Source organism: Nelumbo nucifera, chromosome 3 (assembly GCF_055504915.1).
Source record: "Nelumbo nucifera cultivar China Antique chromosome 3, China Antique-T2T, whole genome shotgun sequence".
Classification (NCBI taxonomy): Eukaryota; Viridiplantae; Streptophyta; class Magnoliopsida; order Proteales; family Nelumbonaceae; genus Nelumbo; species Nelumbo nucifera.
The window spans coordinates 97,516,032-97,535,173 of record NC_142651.1 but is presented as its reverse complement, the minus strand read 5'-3'; the positions used below and the strand labels follow the sequence as shown (position 1 = coordinate 97,535,173).

At 40.8% G+C, this 19,142-nt stretch overlaps 1 protein-coding gene across 3 annotated transcripts in view; it reads left to right on the top strand.

The window, feature by feature from the left end:
* The first annotated feature begins 692 nt into the window (after nucleotides 1–692).
* Nucleotides 693–19,142, top strand: part of LOC104588397 (LEC14B homolog) — a 74,322-nt gene continuing 55,872 nt past the window's right edge. For all 3 annotated transcript variants that reach the window (XM_088900264.1, XM_088900263.1, XM_088900265.1), the window contains exons 1-3: nucleotides 693–945; nucleotides 1,475–2,012; nucleotides 2,153–2,272. In XM_088900264.1, the coding sequence (XP_088756390.1) occupies nucleotides 1,602–2,012; nucleotides 2,153–2,272 (531 nt within the window). In that variant the 5' untranslated portion in view covers nucleotides 693–945; nucleotides 1,475–1,601. The remainder of the gene's footprint in view (nucleotides 946–1,474; nucleotides 2,013–2,152; nucleotides 2,273–19,142) is intronic.

Here is a 19,142-nt window from a genome sequence, read left to right as displayed (position 1 = left end):
GCTTAACCTTGGATTGATAAAATCAGGCCAATGTTAGTAAATTATCGGTAATTATTGTCATTTTATTTTTGTTTTATATTACTAAATTTTCAATAATTATTGAAATTACCAGTAAATTTTCTCTTACCAACCTAGCCCTAACCGAAGTTTTATCCCAAATGTTAGGGGGAGGGGGTTCAAATTGATCCATCTGGCTTGAGCTTCACAAGGCATTCAAACTGCACCCCTAACTCCTTTTGCCTCAAGTTATTTTAACAAAACCCGTAATGGCACGAGTCCCCGCTAGAGCGTAGAGGACTCGAAACTCGTAACAACATAAAGAATTCAGCTTAAATCAAGGCAAAGCCCGTTCGGACAGTTTTTACCGCGAGAATATCTCCATACTTATATACTTTATTTCATGGGATAATATTCCCAATATAAAGTTGCAAAAAGCTGTTAGAATGGACCACAGATTTGCCCTGATAGAAACCGATCTCCAGCGTAGAGGGGAGATACTCGAAACTCGTAAGCCCATTAAGATAACCAACAGTAATGAGGCTGTAGTAGAGTATAGAGGGTTGAAAAATTAAAAAAATAACTAACCCGTCGCAGATATTGATTTCCATAAAGAAAGAGATGAGGTGGGCTTTTACGTGTCGCACTCACAACCTGCATTTTATTTCTTTGCATATAAGAAGAAGAAATGGGCCGGCCGAGTTCTCTCAAAACCCACAATCAAAAACCAGCGCACGCCTCTGTTCTAGACTACTCCAAACGAACCCACGTTCACAGCAGTACACACGACGAGACTGAGAGGTTTTGCAGAAAATTAAAACATTCATGATTCTTCCATCCAAAACGTAAAAATGGAAATCTGAAATAGTGAAACTTCTCCATTTTCAGATCATCACAAAACGAGATTGATCGTCTCTAGAATCTCAAAATTTCTTGTCTTTGGTAGAGGTGAAATTATCGATCCTCAGTGAATTTTCCTTGCTTCGTAGACTCAATGATCTGTTTTGCTTTAATATTCCGGTCTCCTTCACTCTCTCTCTCTGGTTTATTTTTGTTTGACGGAGAAACGGTTTGTCGTTCTTTACTATTCAAGATCACTCGTCACTGAGCTTGAATTCATTACATCTTTTTGGTCAGCACGCTCCAATTTTGGGTTGTTGGACTAAAATATAACTTACTTTATGTACTGATGTTTACGATAGATACCTGCATTTGGGTTGTCATCGTTTTTGCAGCTTCATCAAAAGAATATTTGATTAAGTTGTAATAAGGAGAGTTTTCAAGTTTCGAGCACAGGACTGGCTCAATTTGTTTTGGTTAATTGTACTGCTTGCCCATCCTCGATTAGATGAGTAGAACTGCTTAGTTGTAGTGATTAGAATCTACCTGTTATGCAATTTCACTGGAATCATGGACTGTTGAATGCTAAGCTATTGATTGCTAAGAATGCCTTTTATCTAATTCATGTCGTTTGCAGGGTTATGTGATGTTGGGGAGATAGGGTGATATGAAAGCCGAATGCTTCCAAGGCCTATTTACTGTAACTTGTCACCAAGGGTATATCAAAACGAATTTTAACAGCCAGTGAGGCTATAAGTAATGAAATGGGACATGCAATGAGTAGGCTTGAACTAGATGCTGAGGCTGAGCTATGTGATGGTGGGAATACCTCCAATATGGCTTGTGAGAGTCATTTTGTTTGTCGGGGAAACAAAGAGCCATTATTTCATCTTGATCATGGAATTGCTCATCTCACCAAGCTTAGATCACGACCCCATGAATTCTTGAGTCATGTGGCACCTGGTAGGAAGGAGTTTCCTGTCTCTGTGGTGAAGATGTTAGCTGGTCGAGAAGGTAACTATTCTAGGAGAGGAAGATTCTCTTCAGCTGATTGTTGTCATATGCTCAGCAGATATTTGCCTGCAAAAGGTCCATGGAAAGTGGACAAGATGAATAGCCGAGCTTATGTTTCCCAGTTTTCTGCTGATGGTTCCATTTTTGTTGCTGGGTTTCAGGTATTGTCTTGACTGCCTCTAAGTTGTGATCAGTTCTGGGAAAAGCAGAAAATTAGATAACATGTTTTTTCTGTGTTAAGTTTTTCTTTAATGGCAATTGGCCAATATAAAATCTGTACATATTTTCTTTTTCTAAACAGGGAAGCCACATTAGAATATATGACGTGGATAGTGGATGGAAAGTTCAGAAAGATATTCTTGCAAAAAACTTGCAATGGACTATAACTGATACATCTCTTTCCCTGGATCAGCGCTATCTTGTAAGTTAGTGTGAGTTATATTGAGTTGTGCCTTGAATTCTTATTGCAGCCTGTTCCATGACCAACCCGATAGTTGTGGGGAATAACCTGAAGGGAAAGTTTAATTGAGGTCTGTGGTGGATGTATGGGTTCTACCATAACATCTTAGCTCAAATAGCATAAGATGAATATAGAGCAACAAACCCTATGAGCGCTAACATAACATAACGCTTATGTTTGGTAAAATGGGCATTTCTTGGGGGGTGTTTATCAGATAAATGCCACTTTAAATGTTTTCTGTTATTGTTGTTTGGTTGGGCTTTTTGTGGGCGCTTCAAGAAACAGTCCATAAAGGCACTTTCCAACTCAGCAAAGATAGACATTTCCTCATCTTTTGCTGTTTGAAGGGCATTTCAAGAAATGGCCATATGGGTGATTTGGTGTTGCACCTTTCCTTGATATTTGGGTGCCATTGAATCGATCCAATGGTCCAAACTACCCTTGCTTGCATATTTTGAGATCCAACAGTTGATTTTGGTTGGAAATCACATCCAATGTTCAAAATGACTGGTATAGGGGATGTATGTGTGTGTGGCATTTATTTCTTACATTGAAATAAAAATTGTCCATCAATAATGAAGGCCAACAAAGAAATTTTTATGTCTTAATTCATGCATTTTTGGTTTATTCGCATAAATCTTGTTTTGTGCATCCAGATCTCAGGGTCGACAGCAGGAAGAAGAGCGCAGATGGTCTGTGAACAGGGGAAACTCGTGGGAAGAAGTAATAGATCGACCAAAAAAACGTCAATATGAACTAGCTTACTAGAAGAAAACAGAAAGAGTAGAGGGTCTCAGGGTCGATGGTGGTCTTACCGGTGCCAACGAATAGGAGAATAGTATATCTCAGGGTTGACGGCGGGAAGAAGACCGTAGATGGTTTGTGAACAGGGGAGACTTACAGGAACAAGTAATAGATCTGCAAAAAAACAAGTCAATATGAATTAGCTTACCAGAAGAAAACGAAAATGGTAGAGGGTCTTAGGGTCAACGGCGGTCTTACCGGCGTCAACGAATGGGAGAATAGTAGACAACAGCGGTAATTTTTTCTTTAGACGAAACGATGGCGCAGGGTTCTCTTCAAATGTGTTAGGGTGTCTGGAAAAAAGGTATAAGTAATATACTGAGTTTCGTGGTCTGCAATGCATCGGATCTGTTGTAATATGTTATGTTCTAGCGTGGGGGTGTTTCTGGTATTTCCTCTTTTATTTTGTTATAACCTGTCGCCCTAAGTATAAATACAAACTTAGGTGCTGCCAGCCTACTACTTCAGAATAGAATTCTTCTTCTTCTTCTCTCTTCCTTCTCTCCTTCTATTCTTTTTATCTTTTGTGGACTACATGGTATCAGAGCGCTGATCTAGGCATAAACTTCTCAGATTGTATTCTCCATCTGAAACTTTGTTCTTTGATTGGAAGAGGAAGTGAAGACTCCATTGGACTGAGCTAGCCTTTCAGTCTTCGTTTTTTTTTTCCTTTTCTCTCTTGGTCATTGTACCAAGAAGAGGTTTGTGGTGGCAGCCGAGTGCAGTAAGCAGTATCTCTAGGGTTTTCTCCTGGTTTTTTATGGATTGTAGGTCGTGGAATTACTATTGTACTCCAGGTATGTACTGTTACATTCATATTTTAGTGCATGACTGCTGTGAATGTCATAGTTTGGGGTTGTAGGGGCTGGTTGTCTCATTTTTCCTATAAGCTGAAGTGTTTTGGATAGGGTTTATTGACCTACAGTCCGACTGAACCTGTTTTTTGGAGCCTTCTTAAGCTACAGTGCTGTATCTTGGTTAGTGTGTTACAATCTAGCTGGTTTGCCTTCCTTTTGTACCGATAACAGTGCTGTAGAAGTACAGAACTTCTTAGTCCTTTTTTCTTGGAAATCGACAGTAAAACATTGGGAAAAATGGCTACTAAGGATTCAGCAACCTCTGGTATTTCTTCCCATCAAGGAAACCTTAATAGGGGAATGGACGACATGAATTTCTCTATGTCTACTACCCCCTTTGATGGCCTAAATTATTTGCAATGGTCCAAAGGCATCAAACTTTATATCACAGCTAGGGGGAAAGCTGGTTACATAAGTGGAAAGATTAAAGAACCAAAGTCTGGTACAGCTGAACATGATAGATGGGATCAAGAAAATAACATGTTTATGTCATGGCTGTTAAGTTCCATGTTGCCTCATGTAAAGAAAAACTTCATATGGGCTGATACAGCTTGTGAGATTTGGAAATAGGCCAAGGCAACCTATTCTAAAGATAGGAATTTTGCTAAGATTTATTAGCTCCAAGAAGAATCATTTACTTGTAAGCGAGGAAACCGTAGCCTATCTACATACTATTCAGCCCTTACCTCTGTATGAAAGGAGCTGGACTATTATCAGACTATTGAGTGGAAGAATGATGAGGATTAAAAGCATATAAAAAACTTGTCCCAACAATGAGTGTATGCTTTTTTGTTGGGGCTGAATCCTGTTTATAAACCTCTTCGGGTACAGATTTTATGAAGTAGGGAACTTCCTTCAGTTCAAGAGGTATATGCCTTCAGTTTAATATGAAGAGAGCAGAAAAAATCTAATGAATGTTTATGAGGGGGAGCAACTTGTTGCCCTGGCTACAAGAGGGGGCAACATTGGAATGAAAAAGGGAGAATCAAGGAAAAATGATGACAAAGACAAGCTGTGGTGCACTCACTACCAAAAGCCTAGACACATTCAGGAGATTTGCTGGGAGTTAGTGGGGAAGCCCAAGTGGGCAACCAAGAATCAAGACACTTCAAAGAAGCCTTCTCAGAAGAAATTTACTTCTACAAAGATGGCTACATAAGATTACCAATCAAATACTCTGACTACTGGAATTTCCCAAGAGCATCCTAGTGGTTATGATCCCAAGGAAGACATCATTAACTCATTCAGAGATAATTTGGAACTGTATGGTAGGACTCTTGGACAGATGGATAGGTTGGCTCCTACCCCTTCTACTTCATTTGCTTCTACATCAGGTAAAGGTGCTTCTTCATTTCATGTGTGTACCTCTGCTCCCGAGTCACATTGGATTATTGACTCAGGGGCATCAAACCATATGACTGGTAAGTCAAATTTATTTTAGACCTACACTCCTCTTTGGGAGGGATAAAGTGAGACTTGCTGATGGGTCTCTGTCCACTATTGTTGGTCAGGGATCTATATCCCTTTCTGATGGCCTTGTTTTACCCCATGCCCTTCATGTTCCTAAACTTCATATTAATTTGTTTTCCATAAGTAGTATTACTCAATCCTTAAACTATTGTGTGACTTTTTTTCCTCATTCTTGTGTTTTCCAGGATTTAGCCTCAGGGAGGACGATTGGTAAAGGAGATATGGTTGATGGCCTCTACATTTTGGAGAATAAAGCTGGTCTTGCAGCACCAGCTCCTGTTTGTCTTATGAGTCAGTCTACAAAAAGCCAATTATGGTTGTTGCATAATCACCTTGGTCATTTGTCCTTTGAGTCTTTGAAAGTTATGTTCCTTGAATTTTTTAAATCTGTGTCTATCACTAGTTTACAATGTAACATGTCAATTAAGTAAGCATTGTAGAACAACTTTTTCATCTAATAATAAAAGATTTGCTTTGCCTTTCTATGTTGTCTTTTCTGATGTTTGGGGCCTTGTGAACATACCTATTGAGGGTGGGTACAGATATTTTATCATCTTTATTGATGATTACTCGAGATACACTTGGATATATCCTATGCATTATAGAGAAGAAGTACCCAAAATTGTGAAAGATTTCCACCACATGGTTTTTACTCAATTTCATGTTGAAGTTCAAATTTTCCAATCGGATAATGCAAAGGAATACTTTCGTCATGACTTAACTGAGTTTTCCTCCTCTCATGGATCTCTTCATAGAAGCTCGTGTGCCAGAACACCACAACAAAATGGTGTTGTCGAAAGGAAGAACCAACATCTACTTGAAGTTGCCCGTAGCATGATGCTTCACATGAATGTTCCTAAACGATTTTGGGTTGATACTTTGATGGCCACAACTTATGTTATCAATCGTATGCCATCACGCCTCTTTCAATACAAGGCCCCACATCAACTTCTTTTTCCTCAATCCCCCTTATTTTCTATTCATTTACGTGTGTTTGGTTGCAAGTGTTTTGTTCATGACCTATCTCCAAACCAGGGTATGTTGGACCCCAAGTCAGTTCTGTGTGTTTTTTTGGGTTATCCATCCTCCCATAAGGGCTACAAATGCTTTAATCCTATCACACATAAGTATTTTGTATTAATAGATGTGCCTTTTTTTGAATTTGAATCCTTCTTTCAAGCCTCTCCTCAGGGGGGGAATAGTGTGGAGGAGGAGAGGCAAGCTCCACAAATTTCTCTCTTCTCTATTCCTGACTCCTCTCCATTCCGCGTCTTCTTGAGGCGCCGTAAGGGCCAACTGAATTCAAAGGCTGTGGAGCAGCTAGAGACTATACATCCAGCACCATCTGACTCCTTGAAGGAAAATCCAGGTACTCTTGTTCCCCTTGACATTACTGAACCTATTGCTATTGATGATTCTACCAATGATCTTGATGTCCCAATTGCTCATAGGAAAGGAGTTAGATAATGTACTACTAAGCATCCAATTTGCTCATTTATTGTCCTATGAAAACATTGCATCCTCATTTCGTGCTTTTCTGACTGCCATTGATTGCATTTCCATTCTCATAAGTGTTGTAGAAGCCTTATTTATACCTATAGACGCAATGAAGGATTAAATTTGTGCTCTACACAAAAACAACACCTGAGAGTTGGTGAATCTTTCCGAAGGCAATGAGCCAGAGGGGTGCAAGTGGGTTCACAGTAAAGCACAAAGTAGATGGGTCGGTTGAGAGGTATAAGGCCAGGTTAGTTGCAAAAGGGTATATACAAGTGTGCGGGGTCGGTTATGCAGAAACATTTGCCCCAGTTGCTAAAGTGAACACTATTCGGATTATACTATCCTTGGCTGTTAACTTTGATTGGGAATGCTACCAAATGGACATAAAAAATGCATTCTTGAATGGGGATCTGGAAGAAGTATACATGATTCAGCCTCCTGGGTTTGTAGCACAAGGGTGTGGAGGGAAAGTTTGCAAATTAAAAAAATCTTTATATGGTTTGAAATAATCCCCAAGGGTCTGGTTCAGTAGATTTCACTTGGCTCTTCAACAAATTGGGTTCAAGCAGTGCGTATTTGACCATACTGTTTGTCAAAAAGAAACCAGAAGAATGTTGTGTTATTGATTGTCTATGTTGATGACATTGTGATTACAGGGAATTGGGACTCTAAGATTCAGAAAGTTAAAGAATCCCTTGCTGTGCAGTTTGAGGTGAAAGATCTAGGACAATTACGTTATTTCCTTGGTATTGAGGTTGCCTGCTGTTAAAAGGGCATCTTCATTTCTCAAAGGAAATATGTCCTAGATCTCTTGCAAGACACAGGAAAGTTAGGAGCAAAGCCTGTAGATTCCCCTATTGGTGAAAACCATTGGCTTGGTGATTGTACTGGAGAACCAATGACAGATGTCAAGAAGTTTCAAAGGTTGGTAGGAAGACTTCCCTACCTATCAATGACTTGGCTAGATATAGCTTATGCTGTTGGTGTCGTTAGTCAGTTTATGCATGTACCAACATCCTCCCATTTAGAGGCAGCCGAGAGAGTACTTAGATTTCTAAAGAAATATCCGGGAACTGGGTTACTATTCAAGAAACATGGACATATGAAAGTGGAAGTCTACACAGATGCAACTTGGGCTGGAGTAGTTGATGATAGAAAATCAACTAGTGGATATTGTGCCTTTGTTGGTGGAAATTTGGTAACTTGGAGGAGTAAAATACAAATTTACTGGCCAGATGTAGTGCTGAGGCCGAGTATAGGGCCATGGCACTAGAGTTGCTGAAGTGCTATGGGTAAAACATTTGATAGGAGAGTTGAGCTTCTCTATTGATGGTCCAATGTTTCTCTACTATGACAACAAGGCAGCCATTAATATTGCAGCCAACCAAGTTCTTTATGACAGGACCAAGTATATTGAGGTTGACAAGCATTTCATAAGGGAAAAACTTGAAAAGGGGGAAGTTTGTACTCCTTATATCAATTCCAAGGAACAACTAGTTGATGTCCTTACAAAGGGTCTTCACTATTTGTGACATAATGAATTGTGTGACAAGTTGGGCATGATTGACATATATGCTCCAACTTGGGGGAGAGTGTTGTAATATGTTATGTTCTAGCGTGGGGGTGTTTTTGGTATTTCCTCTTTTATTTTGTTATAAGCTGTCATCTTAAGTATACATACAAACTTAGGTGTCGCCAACCTACTACTTCAGAATAGAATTCTTCTTCTTCTTCTTCTCTCTTCCTTCTCTCTTCCTATTCTTTTTATCTTTGTTGGATTATAGGATCTGTAGAGAGACTGGGCCGAATGGGCCCTAGTATCTTTTCTTGTAGTATGTTTTTTATTTATCTGTTAGCTAATGGCTAATGAGCCTATCTTAATGGGTCTATTATTTCTTTTTTGCTAGTTCTCTTTATGGTACTGTCTAGTTGGGCCGCCCACTGAAGGGTATACTTGTAGTTATGCTAAGATTGAAGTTTAGTAAAAGGATTAGAGAAGGGAGGGAAGAGATATTCGAACTCTTCTTCTTCTTCCTCTTCTTTCTTTTGTGTTGCCGTTCTCTTCTCTTCCTCTTTTCTCTCTAATTTTTCCAAGTTTACATCAGTTTTAGAGGACTGATTTACACCTTGGTATCAGAGCAGGTTTCTTTCTTCCTTCTTTTCTTCTTTCTCTTTTTCCATACACCCTTCGATTAAGAGAATGTATGGAGAGATAGGTTCTCTATAGTTCAGAGGATCTTTTGCCTAGTTGGTAGAGGGTTTGAAGTGTTTAAATCTGGCCGAAAATTGCCAATAAGTGATGTTGTACTATTTTTGCCCAAAACCCTACCCAATTAATGATTTTCGAAGTTACAGGTAAAAGTGAAACTTTGGGTGTGGCACTCTATGCTTGGGAGGTGCCTTTTGACTTCTAAAAGAGGGCGGTTCAGTTTTGGAAGAGGTTGGGAAGCTCTGATAGGAGCGGCTGCATCTTTTCTCTTCCTTCCCAACAGCCGGACATAGTGAAACCCTAGTTTTCAAGCATTTGGGTACTGGTTTGACTTCAAGTAAGTTTATTGTTTCTACTGTTGCTACAGTAGTCCGGACCAGTAAGGAGAAGAAGAAAGAGAAGGAGAAGAAGAAGATGAAAGAACTGTCGAACCTGATAGCTAAGCCCTAATTAAATGTACAAGGACTAAACTGCCCCTACTTAAGTATGGGACAGAGAACCTCTAATAAGACTGCCACATAAGTTCATAACTTAACCAAGGTGAGTTGACTAATCTACCCTTATTCGGCCAACTCTAACACTCCTCCTTAAGCTGGAGAATATATGTCATATAATCCCAGCTTGTTATATATATAGTTCACTCTCCCTGAGCTTAAGGCTTTTGTAAACAAATCTGCCCACTGATCACCTGAGCCTACCTGTTCTGTGCTTATCTCTCCAGTAAGAACCTTCTCCCTCACAAAGTGGCAATCAATCTCTATGTGCTTTGTTCTCTCATGAAAAACAGGGTTGGATGAGATATGGAGCGTAGGTTGATTGTCACAGTACAACTTCATAGGTTTATCCATGTGGAACCCGATTTCTTGTAGGAGATTCCTCAACCACACTAATTCACATGTAGTGTGTGCCATGGCTCTGTACTCGGCTTCAGCACTGCTTCTAGCCACAACCGTCTGCTTTTTACTCTTCCACGTCACAAGATTTCCTCCAAGAAATGTGCAATAACCTGTAGTAGATCTTCTATCAGACACAGAGCCCGCCCAATCTGCATTTGTGTACCCAACTACTTCAAGTTTTCCTCCTGGTTTATACAATAGCCCACGGTCCGGAGCTCCCTTCAGATATCTTACAATTCTAAGAACTGCATCCCAGTGAGATATACGAGGGTTCTGCATAAATTGGCTCACCACACTGATTGCAAAGGAGATGTCTGGTCTCGTGATAGTCAAATAGTTCAACTTCCCCACTAGTCATCTATACCTTCCAGGATCATCAAATATTTCCCCTGTATCACTGCTCAACTTAACATTTGGTTCCATAGGAGTCTCAGTCGGTTTTGCACCTAACAGTTCTGTTTCGTCCAATAGATCGAGAACATATTTTCTTTGGCACAGGTTTATACCTTGTCTTGATCTAGCAACTTCTATACCCAAGAAATACTTCAATGTCCCAAGGTCTTTTGTTTGAAAATGATTTTGCAGAAAGACCTTGAGTTTGTCGATCCCCAATTTGTCACTGCCAGTTATGACAATATCATCCACATAGACCACTAATAAAATCTCTCCAGCTTCTGAGTCATAGCTGAACACTGAGTGATCAACCTGGCATTGTTTCATTACAAAATTCTTCACCACTTCACTAAACTGCCCAAACCAAGCACGAGGCGATTGTTTCAACCCATAAATTGCCTTTTTCAGTCTGCACACCTTACCAACCTCCCCCTGAGCCAGAAACCCAGGTGGTTGCTCCATATATACCTCCTCTATAAGGTCACCATGAAGGAAGGCATTTTTTATGTCAAGTTGAAATAAGGGCCAATCACACATAACTACCAGGGAAATTAACACACGGACAGAGCTAATCTTAGCCACTAGAGAGAAGGTCTCCATATAGTCCACTCCATACAACTGTGAATAACCTTTAGCAACAAGTCTGGCTTTCAGACGCTCCACACTACCATCTGGCAAGTATTTAACAGTATACACCCATTTACAACCCACAACATGCTTACTAGGAGGAAGAGTAATGAGCTCCCACGTGTGAGTATGCCGAAGAGCAGAGAGTTCCTCCTCCATTGTCTGCCTCCACTCAGGTGAACTAAGAGCCTCTTGGACATTGTTAGGTATGGAAATAGATGACAATAGTGAAACAAACTGGCGATGTGAGGCGGAAATGCGAGATGCTGAAACAAAATTGGAAATGGGATGGAGAGTAGAACTACGTTTACCTTTTCGTAAGGCAATGGGTAGATCAAGTCCTGAGGGTTCAGTAACAGGAGCAACGACAGGATCCATGGGCAAGGTAGAAGCTGGAGGAGGGGCCGGTGTCGTTCGACGTGTATAGACTTGCCGAATTGGTGGTCGTTCAGTAGGGATCTGCACTGGATGAGGTGACGAGTCAACTCCAATAGGAACACCCAGAATGGGATCAATGACCGGAAGAGGAAGAAGAAGTAAAGGTGGAGACGAAGATGCTTCAGTTCTTGAGAAGAAGGGAACAGACTCAAAAAAGGTGACATCAGGACAGACATAGCACTTTCGAGTAATGAAATTGTAACACTTGTACCCTTTTTGAGTCCGAGAGTAGCCAAGAAAGACACACTTAATGGAGCGTGCATCCAACTTGTCTATTCCAGGACTCAGATTGTGAACAAAGCACACACAGCCAAAGATACGAGGTGTTAATGGGAAGGGAGACAAGGTGGGGAACAAGATAGAGAAGGGAGACAAGGTGGGGAACAAGATAGAGAAGGGAGACCGACCATGAAGAATAAAGGAGGGCATCCGATTAATGAGGAAACATGCAGTAAGTACAGCATCACTCCAAAACCGTTTAGGAACACTCATATGATGAAGAATAGACCGAGCCGTTTCAAGGAGATGATGGTTCTTCCGTTCAGCCACCCCATTTTGTTGAGGAGTGGATGCACATGAAGTTTGATGAATGATGCCATGCTGTTCTAAATACTGTTGAAAGGAAGTAAGAAAATATTCACGACCATTATCTGAACGAAGAACTTTGATTGGAACACCAAATTGTGTACGTATTTCAGCATGAAATTTTTGAAAAATGGAAAATAATTCACTCATTTCTTTCATTAAATAAATCCATGTCATTCTTGAACAATCATCAATAAATGTGACAAAATACTTGTAACCATTATAAGACTATTTTGTTTGGGCCCCAAACATCTGAATGAACCAAGCAAAAGGACTCAACATACGATTTTCAACTCTAGGACTGAAGGAAACACGACGATGTTTCCCAAACTGACACGACTCACACTGTAACACTGACAAATGACTCAAAGATGGAACTAGTATCTTGAGTGCCTTGAGAGAAGGATGTCCCAGTCGACAATGCCACTGTAGAGGAGTGAGTGAAGTCTGAAGTGCAACTGACGATCCACCACCGTCAAGATAATACAATCCACCAGCTTCATGCCCCCCACCAATCTTCTTCCCTGTCTTGAGATCCTGAAAAACACAAGAGGAAGGGAAAAAAGTAACAGAACAGTTAAGAGTCTTGGTTAATTTACTAACATGCATAAGATTGAATGGAAACTTAGGGACATATAGAACAGATGATAAAGAAAGAGAAGCCATGTCAATATTGCCAACACCACAGATGGGAGAGGAGGAACCATTGTCAAGGGTAACAGTTTGAGATGTGGAAGTTTCAGAGAGAGAAGAGAACACACCTGGAGTCCCGGTCATGTGATCGGAGGCTCCAGAGTCAATAATCCAAGGAGAGGTTTTAGATGACAGGCAAGCTATACCTGAGTGGGCAAGAGTAGCATTAGTGTGCTGTGAAGTGGACTGAAGGAACCGCTCATACTCATCACGTGGTACACTCACCATCTCCCTTCCGGAAACAGATGTAGATGTGGAAGGAGTTAGGTCTGCCTGTTGATTATCATTGACATAAACCCCACCAGCAACAACATGATTGGCCCATTTAGAGGGAGGGCGGTCATGAAGATCATAACAGAAATTTACGGAATGTCCTTCCCTGCCATAGTGGGTACACTTCCTTGTAGAGCTGCCTTTTTCTTTGCCACGGCCTCCCCTTGAGTCACAACCACCACCACGGCCAAATATGGAACCACCACGACCTCCTCGGGAGGCATGTCCTCCCCTTTTCGTACCACGTCCACCTCCTCTGGCTATCACAAAAGCTGATCTATCAGACTGTGTGGGATTCTCTGTCTGTCCCAAAGAAATCCTACGAAGCCGAGTAAACACTTCCTCAAGTGTAGGAAGGGTAGAGCCCCCCAATATTTGGGCCCTAACTGGTTCATACTCTAATTTCAACCCCACTAAGAACCTTGTGACATCTAGTTGTTCCCTCTGTTGTTGCTAAACCTTAACATCTGGAGTGAGAGGATAATAGACATTGAGTTCATTTCTGAGGTTCTTCATACTGGCATAGTACTCTTCTAGGGTTTTATTTCCTTGTTGCAGACCAAAGTACTCCTGATAGAGCTGATATACCCTTGTAGTATTATCTTGCCCAGAATACAACTTCTTGGCATGTTCCCATATGTCCTTAGCTGTATCTAAGAACATGAAGTTGGCACTTATTTTGGGTTCCATACTGTTCCATAGCCATGTCATGATTTGAGCATCCTCCTGTTCCCAATCATCAAACCCTGGAGAGTCAGCCGGTGGTTTATCTTCTTTCACATGCTTCACTTTTCTCTTTGCCTTGAGAAAAACTTCCACTGATTTGGCCCATGGAACATAGTTCTCACCATTCAGTTTAATTGAGGTCATTTGTACACCTAGATAGTCAGAGGAAACCACCACACTAGGTTTCTGATCACTACAACCATCTCCCATTGCTGCCATGATACTCTTCCAATGCTGCCTCTAATATGAATTCCCAATCACCAACTAAGTGCTGCTGTCAAGAGTTTGATGTTCTAGAACCTACAGCAGTCCCTAAACACAATGATAGATACACACGCCTTTGTTCTTATCCACACCACTACTGATTTCACAAAAAAAACACAGACTACACCGACATTAATTCAGCACTTACTAACCACATGCAAGCTCTCTTACAACTACTCAACAGAGTTTGTGCATCACAAGCACCACTACACAGCCATAGCTGTCACACACAATACAGACCTGCTTTAACGCTTTTAAGAGGGCACCACAAGACCAACAAGAACTCCACTAGTACCATTGCATTACACCTTGCACCATTCGGCCACCTACAGTAGCAGCCCTTACACCATTTGGTCATTGTAAACACAACCCGTTCTTGGAATTTTTCCAAGAACCAGGGCAACAACCAACCTAGCTCTCTAGGTTCTGATCAGTCCTCTCAAGTTCTTAAAGATTTTCAACCCAGAAATACCAACAACACAAAGAGAAGAGATAACCAACCTTCGTTTGAGAGCTTCAACCAACCATTCACTACTGAAGTTGTTTTCTTAGGAAATGAGGTTCTGCGCACCAGAAAAAAAAAGAAGAACTGAGATGTTTCAGGCCTGGGACGAACCACTTTTCTCCATTGACAGCCCAGAGAAGAAAAGGAGAGAATTGAAGCACGAACTGAAGTTGTCACGAACTGAAACAGGTTACGAATTGAAGTTGTCACGCTCTGATACCATGTTTCTACTGTTGCTACAGTAGTCCGAACCAGTAAGGAGAAGAAGAAAGAGAAGGAGAAGAAGAAGAAGAGGAGAAGAAGAAGAAGATGAAAGAACTGTCGAACCTGATAGATAAACCCTATCAGTCGACCTCTTAATAGTGATTAGGCTCTAATTAAATGTACAAGGACTAAACTGCCCCTACTTAAAAAGAAGAGCTGAGATGTTTCAGGCCTGGGACGAACCACTTTTCTCCATTGACAGCCCAGAGAAGAAAAGGAGAGAATTGAAGCACGAATTGAAGTTGTCATGAACTGAAACAGGTTACGAATTGAAGTTGTCACGCTCTGATACCATGTTTCTACTGTTGCTACAGTAGTCCGAACCAGTAAGGAGAAGAAGAAAGAGAAGGAGAAGAAGAAGAAGAGGAGAAGAAGAAGAAGATGAAAGAACTGTCGAACCTGATAGCTAAACCCTATCAGTCGACCTCTTAATAGTGATTAGGCTCTAATTAAATGTACAAGGACTAAACTGCCCCTACTTAAGTATGGGACAAAGAACCTCTAATAAGTGCCACATAAGTTCATAACTTAACCAAGGTGAGTTGACTAATCTACCCTTATTTGGCTATCTCTAACATTTATAAAGACCAAATTTCTGGTTTTTTTATTTTCGTTTGATTAATGGAGCAATACGGAAGTGAGTTCAAGCTGGTGCCAGTTTCCGAGCTTGGCTTGGTAGATTCCGTTTTGACTAGTGTGATCACAATTAAGCTAGATGGGACAAATTATCTTGCTTGGGCACAGTCTATAAGGATTTATGTCTGTAGTAGAGGAAAATTAGGGTACCTCACAGGAAGTAAAGTGAAACCCGAAGAGACAAACCCTGAATTTGAGAAATGGATGCAGGAGAACTATACAGTCATAGGATGGTTGGTCAACTTTATGCAGCCTCATATAAGTCAACACTATCTCTGGATGTCCTTGGCCAAGGAGATCTGGGACAGTGTTACTGAAACCTATTCACAGAAGTTGTATGTGGCTAGAGTCTACAAGTTGAAAAGTGATGTGAAGAACCTAAGATAGGGGGAGAAGAGTGTGGCAATCTACTATTCTATACTGAAATCACTATGGCAGGAAATTGATGTTATGGAGACAGTTGCATGGGAGAGTAAGAATGATGCAGAAATGTTTAGGAAGTTGGTGGAACGAAACAGGGTTTTTGAATTTCTTACTAGACTCGACCCCGAGTTTGACATCATTAGGCAGAATATTTTGGCCAAAGATGAGGTTACTCTCGTCCAAGCATATGTTATGATAAGCAGTAAGGAGAGTAGGTGACAGGTTCAGTTACAGAGTCCACCTACAGAACACTTTGCACATGTTGGAATAAAGCCGAAGGGCCCAACTGAGAAGGAGCAAGTATGTGAATATTGCAAGAAACCGAGGCATACGAAGGACACTTGCTGGAAGCTTCATCTTGATCTTCTACCTGACTGGTTTAAGAATAACAATAATTTTAAGAAGGGCAGTAAGACAGGAAAGCCTAAGACAGCTAATGTTGCCACAGTACCGGAAGGAGGAAGTAAGGAGAGTGAAGAAAAGTCAACCATTGAATAGTTGGTAGTAATGAAGGCAGATTTTGAAAAGTATGGAAGGCTATTAAATCACTTGGAGGCTATTGTTTCTACATCTCACTCTTTAGGCAACACATCATCATCATCAGCATTTGCTCACTTAGGTATTTGTGCTTCTGCAAACCATGCTTCGGTTTCAAGTAATCATAAAATCCCTTGGATCATTGATTCTAGTGCATCATACCATATGACCAGCTTGTCTAATCTTTTCTGTTCATACCACTTTCTCTCTGGTAAAGAGAAAATATCCCTTGCTGATGGGTCTCTTGCTCCTATTTCTGGCAAAGGGGATATAAAGACCTCTGACACCCTTTATTTATCCTCTATCCTTCATGTCCCTAAACTTAATACAAATCTTTTATCTGTTAGCAGCTTAACTAAATCCATCATTCTTTCCCACTCATTGTGTTTTTCAGGACTTGCAATTTTAGATGATGGTTGGGAGTGGCCATGAGGCGAATGGAATATACTTGTTGGACACACCTGATAGAGCTCTTGGACCACTTCATGGAGTTGACTTGGAGTCAGTTTTGTCAAAGTTTGTTGACAAAGTCATGTTATGTCACTTTCGGTTTGGTCATTTGTCTTTTTCTGCTTTGAGCCATTTGCTTCCAGATATGTTTAAGGGAGTGTCTTTATCAAGTCTTCATTGTGAGTCATGTGAACTGGAAAAGCATTGTAGACAATCTTATTCAGTAAGCAATAAAAGATCTATTTCTCCTTTTCATATTGTTCACTCTGATGTGTGGGGGTCATATTATTTGCCTATTATGGGGGGTTACAGGTACTTTATCCTTTTTATTGATGATTGCTCTCGTTACACTTGGATTTATCTCATGAAATCCCGGGATGAAGTACCAACTATTGTGCAAAAATTTCATGAACTCATTCTTACACAGTTTAACACCTGGATCAAAATATTTCGTTCTAATAATGCTAAGGAGTATTTTGAGAAAACCCTCTCAGCCTATCTTGAAACTTTTGGGGTTATTCATCAAAGTTCTTGTTCCTACACTCCACAACAGAATGGAGTGGTGGAAAGGAAGAACCGACATGTGGTTGAAGTTGCTAGATCCCTCCTTTTTGCATCCCATGTTCCTCTAAAATTTTGGGGAGATGCTGTCCTTACTGCTACCTTTTTGATTAACCATATGCCTTCTCGGGTTCTTGGCTTCAAAACCCCCTTTAGCCTTCTCTTTCCAGATGAGGATCTCTTCTCTCTTTCTCTTTGTGTTTTTGGGTGCACCTGCTATGTGCATGTTCATAGCTATCAAAGGCACAAATTTGAACCTAAGGCTCGTAAATGTGTTTTTCCGGGATATGCCCCCACGCAAAAGGGATATTGTTGTTTTGATCCGGTTAGTGGCACCCGCTTTGTATCTTGGGATGTCACATTTGCTGAGTCTACTCCTTTCTTTAGTATTCCTCCCGAGGGGGAGAAATTTGAGGAACCCTTTGATATGCCTCCAACAGTTCCTCTTCCTGTTCCTTTTGAGTCATCTGATGAGGTGTCCACCTCTCCCATTGGACATACCTCCAGTATTCCTGCTCCTCATTCTCCACCTCATCCTGTTCTCCAATGGTGGTACCAAAGGCACAGATTCAGACATGGGCAAATTGTTTCCACTCTTACAGAAGAGCCTCTTGCTCCTCCCATCATTACTGAGGTAACAGGTCAGCCTTGCTCTGACCCATCTACTTCTTTCCCAGGCCTTGATCTTCCTATTACTCTTCACAAGGGCAAGCGGAAGTGTACAACCCATTGTATCTCCAAACACCTGTCTTATAGCCTTCTATCTTTTACCTACTACTCTTTTCTTGCTTATGTTTCTTCCCATGTGGTACCCAAGTCTGTATCAGAAGCCTTATCTAAACTTGAATGGAGGGATGCTATGATGGCTGAACTGGATGATTTGCATAAGAATCATATCTGGGATATTGTTGACTTGCTAGAAGGGAAGGAACCAGTGGGTTGTAAATGGGTATTTGCCATTAAATATCATTCTGATGGCTCTATTGAGAGGTTTAAGGCCAGGCTGGTTGCTAAAGGCTACACTCAGATGTATGGTATTGACTATCTTGAGACATTTGCTCCTGTGGCTAAGATGACCTTAGTCTAGGTTTTGTTATCTCTAGCTACTACTTTTGATTGGCCTCTACACAAGTTTGATGTTAAAAATGCCTTCTTGAATGGAGATCTACATGAAGAGGTCTATATGTCTTTGCCTCCGGGGTTGTATGGAAAGGAAATGCAAGGGAAAGTGTGTAAATTGCAAAAATCCATTTATGGTCTCAAACAGTCTCCTCGGGCTTGATTTGAGAGGTTTGGGGCGGCTCTTGTCTCATTTGGTTACACACAAACTTAATCTGACCATACCTTGTTCTTGAAAAGAAGTGTCTCTCTGGTGACCTTTCTGATAGTTTATGTTGATGATATTGTGGTCACGGGTAATGACACCCAAGAGGTCAGTAAACTCAAAATATTTCTTAACTTTGAATTTGAAATCAAGGATTTAGGAGATCTCTGATATTTTTTTGGGCATTGAAGTTGCTAGATCTAAGGATGGTATCTTCATTTCTCAGTGCAAATATGTCCTTGACCTCCTTGCTGAGACTAGTAAACTTGGTGCTAAACCAGCCTCCACTCCTATTGATCCCAATCATAGGCTTTCTGTTGCAGATGATGAACTTTTATCCGATAGGGGAGTGTTTCAGAGACTGCTTGGGAAGTTGTTATATCTCTGAATGACTCG